Source organism: Ciconia boyciana, chromosome 5, assembly GCF_034638445.1.
Source record: "Ciconia boyciana chromosome 5, ASM3463844v1, whole genome shotgun sequence".
Taxonomy (NCBI): domain Eukaryota; kingdom Metazoa; phylum Chordata; class Aves; order Ciconiiformes; family Ciconiidae; genus Ciconia; species Ciconia boyciana.
The window spans coordinates 44,307,673-44,320,782 of record NC_132938.1 but is presented as its reverse complement, the minus strand read 5'-3'; the positions used below and the strand labels follow the sequence as shown (position 1 = coordinate 44,320,782).

The 13,110-nt window shown below is 36.0% G+C and overlaps 1 protein-coding gene across 1 annotated transcript in view; it reads right to left on the bottom strand.

The window, feature by feature from the left end:
* SPOCK3 (SPARC (osteonectin), cwcv and kazal like domains proteoglycan 3) overlaps window positions 1–13,110 on the bottom strand; it is a 233,942-nt gene that overhangs the window by 119,292 nt on the left and 101,540 nt on the right. The window contains exon 4 of the mRNA XM_072861612.1: window positions 9,518–9,632. Coding sequence (XP_072717713.1) covers window positions 9,518–9,632 — 115 coding nt within the window. The remainder of the gene's footprint in view (window positions 1–9,517; window positions 9,633–13,110) is intronic.

Below are 13,110 nucleotides of genomic sequence, written 5' to 3'. Positions count from 1 at the left end.
AATAAAGTACAATGAAAACTGATACTGACAGATAATTTTTAAAGCCCTACAAAACTAACGGCAAGCTTTACTTTAGATAGCTACTTGTAAGAAGGGGTATTGAACTGTTCCTGAATTAATTTTGCATAATTTTTCTGATAAAGGAATATTCAAAGATTTTACTCTTAGTATTTTGTATTATTTCAATGTTTACATAATAGTTCACAATGAATTTTATTGCTATGGACTACAATCACAACTTTATAGTTAAGGACAGAGAAATCATTTATAAGCACCATCTTCATCGTTATTCTTAATTTTGTTAACAAAAAGGCAATCTTTTTAAGTAGTAGATTCTCAGGAATACTGTGATGGAAAAGACCATTTTAAAACAACAACAATGAAAAAAGCTCACAAACCGTTTTTTATTAATGGGACAGCACATTAACATCCCCCAGGGTTAGTAAAAAGTCGTACACTCTAACAGCAATGCTTTCCTAGATCAGATGTCACATTTCCTAATTCTTTCCTGTGTTCTAGTTTTTGAACAGAAGTGCACTAGCTTACTGCTTTTTAGGAGGTGGTACAACTGAGTGTGCCTTCATACAGAAAGCTAGGATCCATTTTCCTGCAAAAAAATCCCAATCCTAATTTATAATCTCATTGCAGAAGTGGAAAGTAGGACACTCATGGTAACTGAAAAACTCATCATGCCAAGTGATTATCCAGTGCACCCTCTCGCTCCTACAGGCCACTTACGATCTGAACAAGATTACTGGAGCAGGTAAAACATGAGTAGGCCTAGGACTTACTCAATTAATTGAAGTCCATCTGCATTAGTCCAGAGTAGGACTTCATATTTTCTTTAAAAATAGGTGTATCATGGATTTTGAATGGGAAAAGTATAGTGGAAAATACCTGTTCTGCTAATAATTAGCATAGGGAAGTTCTGTTTAGGTCCCCTTTATTTCAAGTTTGCTTTGATCTCCTACAAAACATATAATACCTACTAAGAAAAAAAAAATGCATTAAAAACTAAAAAAAATTCTATTTTAGTTTTCTACAGACACAGGGGGATGGTATTTTTTTTTCTTAAGGACAGCAATTTTTGAGTTTTGAAGTTTGGCTGCAAAAAGTAAAAATACTGTATGGCTAAGTTACAACCTTAATAAATAGTAAGGCTGATAGGGACAACATTTGTACTGCAATATACATTCTTGCAATCCACATATGCATTTTCCATTAGTGTTACCAGAAGTTACTTACAGAGAGAGAATGAATTCCATTAGAGGATCCTGTTTTCCTCCAGCTGTGTATCCATAACTCCCACTAAAATGAATACACATGCACACCAAGGAAAGAATAGGCCCTCACAACATATGCAAAACGTATGATACATAGTGTTAGTCACCTTTTTTTCCTTCCCAATGCAATGAAATGGCTAGTAAAAAAGAAGCTTCACTTTTCTCCTTTAATAAATTAAGTTGCATAGCATAGAAAAAGCTCCAAAATATTCACATTTTCACCTCTCTTTTAAGCACATAAAAGTCCAAATTATTTTCTCAACAAGTTCAATTAAGATATAGCTAAGCAAATTTCCTTTTCAGTACTTTGTAGAACGTAAGTGTGGTCACAATGGCACAGTTACACAATAATTGGACTAATCAAAGCTATATAATGTTAGTATTGTAAATGAAGTAGTATTGCTCATTAGCCTATTACAAAAGAATTACTGTAAATTCAGCCTACGTGCAGCATCACTTCCTGTGCAAACAAACACAGATAATGCAACAAGCTTGAAACATTGCCAAGCTGGCAGACTGGCAGCACAAATTATGCAAAGAACCAGAAAGCCTTCAGTAGATTCAATAGAGCTTGGAGCATAAGAATGATTAAGTGTTTCTGTGTACAACTACAAATCACAGTAATGAATCAGACTAAAATTTCCAATAAGGGACTTAACTGCACCAGCTGGCCTTCTTCAGCAGCATTATAATGTGAAATGATGACATCCTAAATAGTGTTGTTTGCAACTTTCACACAATCTGCTCAAAGCAAATCCTTTGTTTTGCTTCAGATTTTTGGAAGTCTTTTTTTGAAATCATAATAAAATGCTGCAGCACCTAAAGATACAGAAGAGCTACAAAGCTATGCTGTTCCTTCTTCTCTGCTTCTTTTCCTTTTTTCTGATCAAATGAGAACAAGCATCTTCCATATCAGTTCTAACAAACTCTCTTTCAAAACTGTTCAGATTACTTAATACAACTACAGATTTGCAATCACAGTTTTTGTTTCCTTTTTTTTTTTTTAAATCAAAAACTTAGTGGTAGCAAGTCTAAATTGAAAAACCTCTTTCTTTTATTGTAAAATGACACTGATCGTGAAATACCTCAAATTCCGAAGTATGATGTTTTGGAAATCCAAGATACATGTGTCCATATGATATGAACAGAAAAAATACATATACATGTGTACATATTTATTTATATGTATGTATGTGCACGTATGTACACACATGTGTGCATGTATGTATACGTGTGCATTTTTCTTATCGAGGGCCTCTCATGTACTTGGATTTGGTCACTTTTTATGCCTGGGGACATAATCCCAGCTATGCAGTACCACAGCATGGAAACAGAAGAGGTTTTGGTTTCCTTTCACAGTGGAATCAGTGTTACAGTTCTGCAGCACTTTAAATTTACTCTGGGCTTCTGTCACATCATCCATAACAGGAAAAGGTTAACCCATCTCATGCTTCAGGGCCCAACACTCATCACTTCAAAGTTGAGATGGAACATTTTCCTCATGTTATAATACTAAGCTGAACACACCCAGGGAAGAACTTCTGATAATCCAGCTCATAAAAAAAGTATTTAGATTGGTTTTCCACATTCTTCAAAAACACTGTAAGAGGGCAGGAGTCCAAGGCAAGACAATGGACTAGATGACCAATGATTTGAACCAAATCAGCACTTGGAAGTGTCATTTAACTGAAAAGCCTAACGGACGTTGTAATAAGATTAAGTGCTAGCACAAAATCTATCAAACTATCCCGCTACCCTACCTTAGTAAATCAGATTGATTAAGCAATATAACATTTTTACTTCTATCAGCTTCTGTGAGTCTATGATAAAGAGATACTCTTTAACATGCTTTAATAGGGAAATTGTGGTAACTTCAAGATTGCATCCATGGGCAGAAATATTAGAAAATTTTTGTTAATCTCTAAATTCAGGTCCTACTCCACACAAGTTTAGGGGCAGGGAACAATTCTCACTAAACCTAACTTCATTTCATAGAACTCTTAAGAAACAGGAGAGGAAACATTTTACCCAGACAGCACCCACCACTCTTTCCTTAATTCTTAAAATAGTGAATTCTGCATCTTTAGGCCCTCTACACTGCTCACCTCTATCCAGCTTCACATTTTATAGATGTCCAGCCTGCACACTTGTCTGGAACCTGCCTTGTGGAGCTCTAATACAGAAAGAGCACTTGTGATTTTTTGTTTCTTTGTTTTAACTTAATGCTTCCTTGTTATGACTCTCTATCCATGACTAGTGAATTCTTGTCGTTTTCTAGGTAAATCACAATCTGTAACTGAAATGCTTTTAGCTTTTACCATTATTAAGTCACCTCTCCCACCTTGACCTTTACTTTAACAAAATGGGTTATTTTTTTTAGAATTGCTAGTATCATCAAAATCTATTGCTTAGTTAATATTTATTGAGAATCAGTTACTCATAAAGAAGATCCAAAAAGCTGCACACACCTATGACAAGGCAATTCTGTTCCTCTTATGAACACCTTCCCTATGTTATTAAAATAAGATGTATAGGCTGCTACCATAAAGAAGAAAAAAAAACAGTACAAAAACAAGACAAAGAGGGGACTGTAAATTACTGTAAGGGATAATCTGCAAAGAGAAAGAAAATAAATCATAAATAAAAAGATGTGCTACAAAAGGAATGATCCCTTATTTCGAAATAATTCCCTAGCAATTTCCTATACCTAATAAGTGAAATAAAAACTAGATCTGGAATACCTGAATTGTGTTACAATTGCTTCCTACTGGAAACCTAAGAATAAATGATTGGAGAGGGTGAGAAATCCAATAGAAAGAAAAAGAAAGTTCCAGGTCCTTACACAAGTAATAGCTGTCAGTCTTTAAACATTTCAATTCCATCTTAACATGCCATGGATATAACATGGCAGAGACAAGTGCAATCTATTCCTCCCATAGCAGGGAACTGTTGTGTTGATCTGAACATTCTACATAAACAAACCCATAAAAAGCATAGCAGGACTTTCATAATGGGGACAGGGGGCATAATGTATGGTGGGGAATTCATAAAAGAGACAGATCTACATTTACCTAGAAAAATTGCACATTCATTTAATGCATTGATTAATTTAATGCATCCAAGCACTGATTGATTTAACGTATCCAATCAGTTTTACACAGTACATTTCTTTCACTTATGGAAGAAGAAAAAGAGACTGTTTTATCAGATTCCACTCGGATCAATCAGTACAAGGTTAGTCAGTAAGTTCTAATATATCAAAGACATTCAGATTTACTCAGCCCAAAACTGTCTTGCAATTTCCTCATTTCCACAGCTTATACACTAAACATTTCTAAATGTTACTGAGCGAGTCATCACTTCACCAGTTTCTTGCAGTAAGCAGTCGAATCTTGGAATGGACTGTGTCATGACTGGGTCTCAACTGAATTAACCTCATTTGTAAATTGTCTCCTGCAGCTGGTTTGAGATAAAAGCAAAGAGAAACATTTGAAGTAGATAGATGCTTTCCCCCTCCCCCTTTCATCTTTAAGCATTACACTTAAATATTTTTGTTTTGACAAACATGCAGTACAAAAAAAGAATTCCAGGAAAAGTAATCCAACTGAAACCACAGGTACTATCCCATGTTTATTGTTATGCTTACATTAAAATTCTCTGCTGGGTGGCAACCCTGTCCCATTTTTTTCAAGTTTTCCAGAGTCCTGCTCTTCACCTGCAGCTAACCTACTTGCTTAGAACTTCACCTATACACTTGTCCTGGTTTCAGCTGAGATAGAGTTAATTTTCTTTATAGTGGCTGGTATGGGGCTATGTTTTGGATTTGTGCTGCAAACAGTGTGGATAACACAGAGATGTTTTAGTTGTTGCTGCACTGGTCAAGGACTTTTCAGCTTCCCGTGCTCTGCCAGGTGCAGAAGAAGCTGGGAGGGGACACAGCCAGGACAGTTGATCCAAACTGACCAAGGGGCTATTCCATACCACATGACGTCATGCTCAGTATATAAAGCTGGGGAAGAAGGAAGGGGGGGACGTTTGGAGTGATGGTGTTTGTCTTCCCAAGTCACCATTATGCGTGACGGAGCCCTGCTTTCCTGGAGATGGCTGAACACCTGCCTGCCCATGGGAAGTAGTGAATGAATTCCTTGCTTTGCTTTGCTTGCATGTGCAGCTTTTGCTTTCCCTTTTAAACTGTCTTTATCTCAACCCTCGAGTGTTCTTACTTTTGCTCTTCCGATTCTCTCCCCCATCCCACCAGGGGGGCGTGAGCGAGCGGCTGCGTGGTGCTTAGCTCCCAGCTGGGGCTAAACCACAACAACACTGCTTAGTTTTGTACAGTAGGCTATGCTTAGAGCAATTTACATGATGTGTCACTTCATATTATAATTGTCTGTTTCAAATCTAAGATTAAGTTAATGGACTATTTATCAGGACCTGAAAATCTATGATAGCTCGTTGATGGACTAACTTTTCAACTTTTCTGAGCCTGTTTATCTGCCACCTTTCCATGGCCTTAATGAGTTCCTACGTGTTGCGGTGTCACCACAAATTCTTTCTTTGCTCAAAGTGGCAACCACAAGTACGTGAAGATTTAAGGATTTATCTTTACCACCTGCTGCTCTGCGTATACAAAGAGCACACAGTCCATTGCAGGTATTCTGAAATATCCATTACCACCTACAGCCCTTCTCCTTTGACTCACCCCTTTTTATTTCCTGTCCAATTCTTTTCTGGCTGAACATTCATGTAACTTTTTTCCTCTTCCCCTAGCTCACAGCAGTGAACTCATAGTTCCCAGATATGCTCAGTACCGCAGATTCAAATAATTAAATCTCCTGGAAGTGAAGTGACTGAAAACTAAAACGAGTAGACAAATTTCTATTAGTATGATGAATATCCTGCTTGTCACCATAACATTCACATCACTGTATCACAGCATTGGCAATACTGTATTCCAATATTATACAAGTTGTATTTGTAACTGAATGAGGTGTACTCCAAAGCATTTCATTATTGCATGTACAGACACTTTACAGGGTTTTTTTCCCCCATAAAGCCTATCACTTAACCAATAAAGATAAATTGGAAAGCACAAAGGAATGGTAAAACACCATTTAGGCAAAAAGAAAAGTTAATGTCAATCTCCTGAGTTTCAAAGAATCAATGAAAAATTCTATTTTACGCCAGACTTTGAATTATTTGTTTACCATGCATTCTAGTGCAGGCAGCTACTCCCTTCCCATGTCAATTATTTGTTTATCATGCATTCTAGTGCAGGCAGCTACTCCCTTCCCACATCAATACACACGGAAGTACTTGGATAAATAACATTAATATATATCCTGCATGCTTTCCCCTCTTAAAGTACTTCCTATTTCTTTCATAGGACACAGCTAAGAGCACAGCACACAGAACACAGCTTCCAACACAGTGATAGCCAGCAGAGATGCAAATGCAATTACCTGCTACCAACAAAAATCTGGAACCACTAACCATGCCCCCATACATTCTAAAGCTCTTGTATTCCAAACTACTCTCATGACCAATGATCTACAACACTTATTTCACCTTTTTGTCAAATACTGTTCAGTCTTTCCAGGACAGTACATAAAAGAAGCTCTTGCATCAGGACGCTGTGGCACTGTAGAAGCATGCTAGAAGAGGACTTGCCATCTTGGCAGTCTCCCAGAAAAGGAAACAAGCCCTGTGCACAGTACCTCAAGACTGAGGGGAAACCATGATCTCTGCTGCCATGGAAACTGAAGAAATAGCAAAACTATAGGCTTGCCTGATCCACACCACCATGAAAAGGACTGAGATACAGTAGCTGGTTTTGAAACCAGGCAAAGACAAGCACACTGCAGCAAGAGCACGGTGCTGAGATCCCTGAGATAATACAAATATTAATACTTCTGAAAGCACAGGTAGAATCATCACATCAGTAAAGTGTACTGTCATGTTAGTTAATCCTGTTGGACCATGTCATATCACTTCATTAATAGCCTTGCAGATGGCTGGGATATCCACTGATCACATGCTTCATTGTGTGGTACTGAGGTACCCTTAGTAATCCATACAGGGCTACAATAGTTTGGAAATTGTACTGTACAGATAAGAACATCTGGGACAGCATGGACTGAATAACAGAATGTCCATGCCTAAGTGTTTTTTCTGCAAGCCAATTTCTAACAAAACAACAAAAGAAATTACTAATGTAATTTCTCCATTTGATACAATTATCAGCCTTCACTGATTAGCAACATCTCTGTCTATGCTATCACCTCAAAGAGAGACATAATTTATATACAGATTTATGAACAAGGTAATAGGGCTGCTTGGAAATGCTGCTTCTAGTAACAGAGAATTTAACTGTAAATCTGAGAATTTCAACCTGATGATACTCCAGAATAATCTATTCAGCTATAACAGTGTATTTCAGGCTCCTTTCCCTGGGGTAGCCCAAAGGTGCCCATAAACCTTTTATTTATCTTGGAGGTATGCAGAGTCTCTTCTTCCCTGACTGTCTCTTGAGGACAGTCGTTGACACTCTATCAGTTCACATGCTTAAAACTACTTTTCCTGTGCAAGAGTCTTGGGAATAATCTCTGGAACATCTATGGATCTATACAGCAAATATGTTCAAAGAGAAATCTATGGGCAAGTTCTTTACAAAGGAGTTCCTAATAACCCATGAAAAAGGTCTCAACTATTTTTCCAGAAGACATCAACTGCCTTTTCTTAAAAAAATAAAAAAATAAAAATTATTCAAATTATCAAATCTTTGAATAATACCACATACACGCATACAGAGACAAAGTAGAAAGGGAAAATTATTGGGATGAGATTTTGTGAAGATGTGTTCCCAACCGATTGAGTAACACACAACTGATGCATTAGAAATTGATACAGGTAGATAATATAACCTGACAGTTGATAATATAACCTCTCTCATATAATTTTTACCAAGACTTATAAATGAGTGGACTAGTCCTTTGGAACTTGGAAAAACAGATGGCTCTGTTGAAAATCAATACACAAATTGTAGATATACCTAGCTTTGTCTGATATTAATTCTTGCACCTTATATAATACTTTATCAAACCAAAATGTCTAGCTCTACATTGAGATTTATATAAACAGTATAGCTCTATAAATAATGTAGAGCTTTTTTGTTAGTTAACCGCAGCTGCAGATTGAGGATAGTTTAAACTTTTCCTTTCACTATGTACTATCTTGCTTGTTTGAAAAGCTACAGATGGGTGTATTTAAACATAACTAGACACTCAGAAGAACATTCCTTGTATCATTCATAAAACTGTACTGGCTCTCTAAAAAGCTTGAAATTATCCTCTTGCATCAGACAAGAAAGTCTCTATTTTCCTTAGCTCTTTTCAGCCCCTACTGACCAAAGCACTTTAACACACACTTATTTCAATCATGTTATTGAAGTTTAGCCTTTCTTACTATGCTCTGGTTGCCACAATGAAGTGCAAAAAAAAAATGAACAATTCCAAGTCAAATATGAAATTTGACTCCATCCACTGGGCAAAAAACAATCTCATGACTCAACTAAGTGTATGGTTCAGCCCCCTATATATTCACCTCTGCCCCAGATAAAGCCACAGTACATTAATATTTTTCCACTCTAAGACGTATATAAATAGAGCATCTGGAACTGTTCTCCCAAAAAAAGGTAAGAATAAAAATCATCTACATTTGAACTCTGGAATAAATTTGTCATGTATTTGTTCCTTCTATTTAACCAGGCCAGAATGCAAAGAAAATTGGAATGCACAGAAGACAAAAAAGAAGGAAAAAAAAAAAACAAACCAAACAACTTACAGTATAACAGGCCGTTACCCACAATTTAACAGGCAATTTTGAGTTCTCTAGCTTCATATAAGAAGTGATGAAGTCAAAGTAATGTACAGCAGCAGGTCATTATCACAATTGTTATACTCATTTGGTACTGGCACTGTTGGTATTTCCTTAAATGTATTTGCATCAGCAGCTTGTGATATTTAAATATGTACACCCTCTAGTTTACCAGCCTATCAAAAAAATCAAATATTAACGATTCTAATCAAATTATGCATACATAATTACTTTAAAATCCACTCCTACTGTGCTCATATGTTGTTAAATAACTAAACCAATTATAGCGTATTTATGGTTTACAGTCAGTCACGAACACTATTAAAAAAGTCTATAGGATTAACTTTTAAAGTATTTACCTGTGTGTAAGCCTTCGGTGACTAATGCAAACAGCAGTTTGTTGATCCTGCGCAACACAGACCTTATGGCGACTACATTTCATCTTTAAACATGGATCTTTAGCCGGATCTAAAGCTAAAAATAATTTTAGAAAATTGTTAACAATTATCTAGAAACATGCAATTAAGAAAAGAAACACACCACACATAAAACCCACCAAGTATGTGGAGGGGGGTTGGCCTGCTGCTTGTACAGCATGATGGACTGAAAGGCACTGATTTTCACCAGGATAAAATGCAGCACACTCAATGATAATGCAAAATGAAGCTGTGCAAAATTCTTTACCAAGGAAAATGGATCTTCATGAAACATGCATACATCTGTATATTCTCATCCAATACTACTGTTTCTTATTTACAAAAACACTAAGTATCCTATCAAACTCTCTCCTAGTCAACATTTGTAACAAAGGCAATCAAAGGCTGATGGTTTTTACTGTAGCTGAAAACACTTTTTTAATATTAGAATTTGCTTAGGACTTTTAGAAAGTCTGCATACCCATTATGTCATTCAGAGCACCAAATTCCCAAAGAAAACAATTTTGAATTGGATTCTGTTGTCTACAGTTCTCCATTTCAGTCATGTCACTTCTAAACAGAATTAGGTTTGTGATTTTTTTAGCTCAGAAGCCACCGCATTTCTGAAATCACAATAAAACAATACACCAAAAAGTAATGGAAAAGAAGTCAGAAAGGCAAATGACATTTGATCAGGAGTTTGGAACATTTGATCATTCAGATGTTGGCTGCCACATCTCCCACATACAAGATCTTTTTAAAAGCTGTAAGCCAGGATGCCAATAAAAAAACCGTACTTCTCTCAATCCATTTCTCATCATTCTTACTATGAAATAACAAAATCTAGTAAGCTACACTGCACAGTAATAATTCAGCAAGACATAAATGGTGATGTCCTGGATCCATAAGCAAATTAACCCAGAGAAGAGGAAAAGCATCCATTGGCTAAAGGCTGTTGTCATGTAGCTAAGAAAGTACTCAAGCCACATTCTTTAAACAATTGACATTTTCTCACTGTAATCCCCAAATATTGGTATTTATACCTTGAAAGTAGTTTCCCTTTCCTTCTTACTAAAACACAGCTGGGTTCTTCCAACTCAACATTAAGTGGTGAATAGTGTCACTGTCTGAATTTACTGAGAAATTATAACTCAGATGAGACTTTAGTAAAAGAAAAAGTATACTAAAATATACAGGTGAGTGATTTGTATGACTCCGTCCTTAAATACAAATTCTACCTGCAATATTCTAGGTTTCTTATTTCTGCTTTGTGGGGGGTTTTTTGTAGATGATCCTTTAGTCATTAATCCACACTCATCTTTGAACTACACTTCGAACTACAAATACTAATTTCTGTCTATAATACTAGCATACTATAATACGATAATACCAAATAATCCTGTTTGTTACTCATTAAATTTGTATAGCATATTTCTCGAGTAACCATGTCTAAATGATAATACAGAAAAGTTTCTGCCAGTTTATGCTCTCACAAGAAACAATCGACTTCTCCCTTCTCTGATCTCCATGGTGTCTTTCAGGTAGATCTAAATATTCCAAAACTAATTTTTTATTCCTTTTTTATATTCTTTTTTAAGCTTAACACTCCGCAAAAAAAACCCAAACCCACCAACAAAAAAACTAAACCAAACACCCTAATAAGTTAAACACTAAAGCCTAGCTTAAAGACACACTACTGAAAATCCTAAATTGCAAAAATCAAGCAAGAAAGCTATGAACAACGAGAATTCAGTTTCTCTGTGCTCATCTTCACTGTAACATATTACTGTCCAGTCTTCAGTTACTTACATTTGCTTATAAAAGATATATTTGTATACATGTTTTCTGAAAGGGAAGTTATGTTTCTTCTGTTCTTCATGATCAAAAGTAAACTTTTAACCATGCCTCTATTTGAGCTGTCAGATGATATTAACATAAGGCTGACTAACCATGTACCTAAGAAACAAGAACCAGGCTGATCATTAGTTACAGTTTTAACACATGACTTTGTGGTGCTAAGTATGATTAAATATAGTCTAAGCAGTGACTTTTTCAGTTTTATTTTCTTTTTAACAATATATTCAGCTGTGCAAAATATATACATCATATTGCCAACAAAGCAGAAAAGTGATGGAATCATTAATATAATAATAATTCAATGCAGACTGAAAAGAAATATTTTGCTCATTACAGCATAAAACATATGCAAAGATGCTTTCCTCTTCCAGGTATTTTTATTTATTCCTACAGCAAACCAGCCATAAATCCACAATGAGTCATCCAGAATAAGTCTGATTACAACAACTCTAAACAAATGGGAAGCAAATGCAGCAAAAAATGACTGAACAAGGATAACAGAGTTGGAGTCAAAATTAAGAAGAGCATATTCAGTATCCTTCTCCAATATACTTCTGATTTCAGAATCCATGTGAAATACTTTCTCTGCTTAAAGTCACGCAGAATGTAATGTCAGCCCCTAGGAAGCATGAACAGGTTATCACTTAATGTACTGGTCCAAGTACCTCTTCCAAGAATGCTCCCCTGATGGAGACACAAGGGTAGCAATACCGGAATATGATATTGACATATCTTCAGGTTACTGTTTTGCAAAACTGAATAGGTTAATGGAATAAAAATACATAAGTAAGAGAAATCTGGAATCACATAAGGATGCTGAGTTCAGTATAAGTAGAAAACACATTTCAGGAAGAGAGGTGAATGGAGGAGATCACATAACTTTCCACTCCCATTGAAATGGTTATTTCTTTTCCCAAGTTCTTGGGACTCTGAAGGTGTGTTTTGACAATTTTATCAAAACTTAGCAAGCCATAACATATCTTTTTGGCAATGTTACATGTAGAACCCAACTTTACAACCGAGAGATGGTACTATCACACTTTGCCTTTATGACAACATAAAGATGGGTATCAAACTAGGGAAGACATCTAGTTTATTGCCGGAATCAGAATGACTTTACCCCTAGAAAAGAACTCCAGGGATCAGAGCTGAAGATTAAAAAAAAAAAAAAAAAAAGCACTGCACACACACCCCACACATTCCCCCCCCCCAAAAAAAAAAACAAACCCACACGTTCAAGTAAATAAAAACATTTTAAGGTTAAAAAAAATATATATATATATATATCAAAGGAAGTCCAAGAGATCTTACTAGGAAATCAAATTAGAAAATGGCTTTGAACACGTAAGTGATGACAGAAAGAAGTGCTGGATTTTGACAGCACTATCAGAAAGAAAACTGTTGGGAAGAAAAAGAGACTGTAAGAATGCTCCATTACGCTCCTTATGTATTTAACAGGCATTTTCCACCAAAGATAAACCAGATTGTTTAGAATTCTGTGTTAAAAAAATACATTTCTGTGCAGCACCCATTCACAAATTGCACCTTTTAAATGAAAGGTGTTCATTGGTGAGAACCAAATGTTAGAAATCAGTTGTGCAAGACAACAATATCTGCAAGGCGACCCCTTCCTGGCCGTATATTGATACCAAACTCAGCTGTGTTCTCTTCCTTTTTCT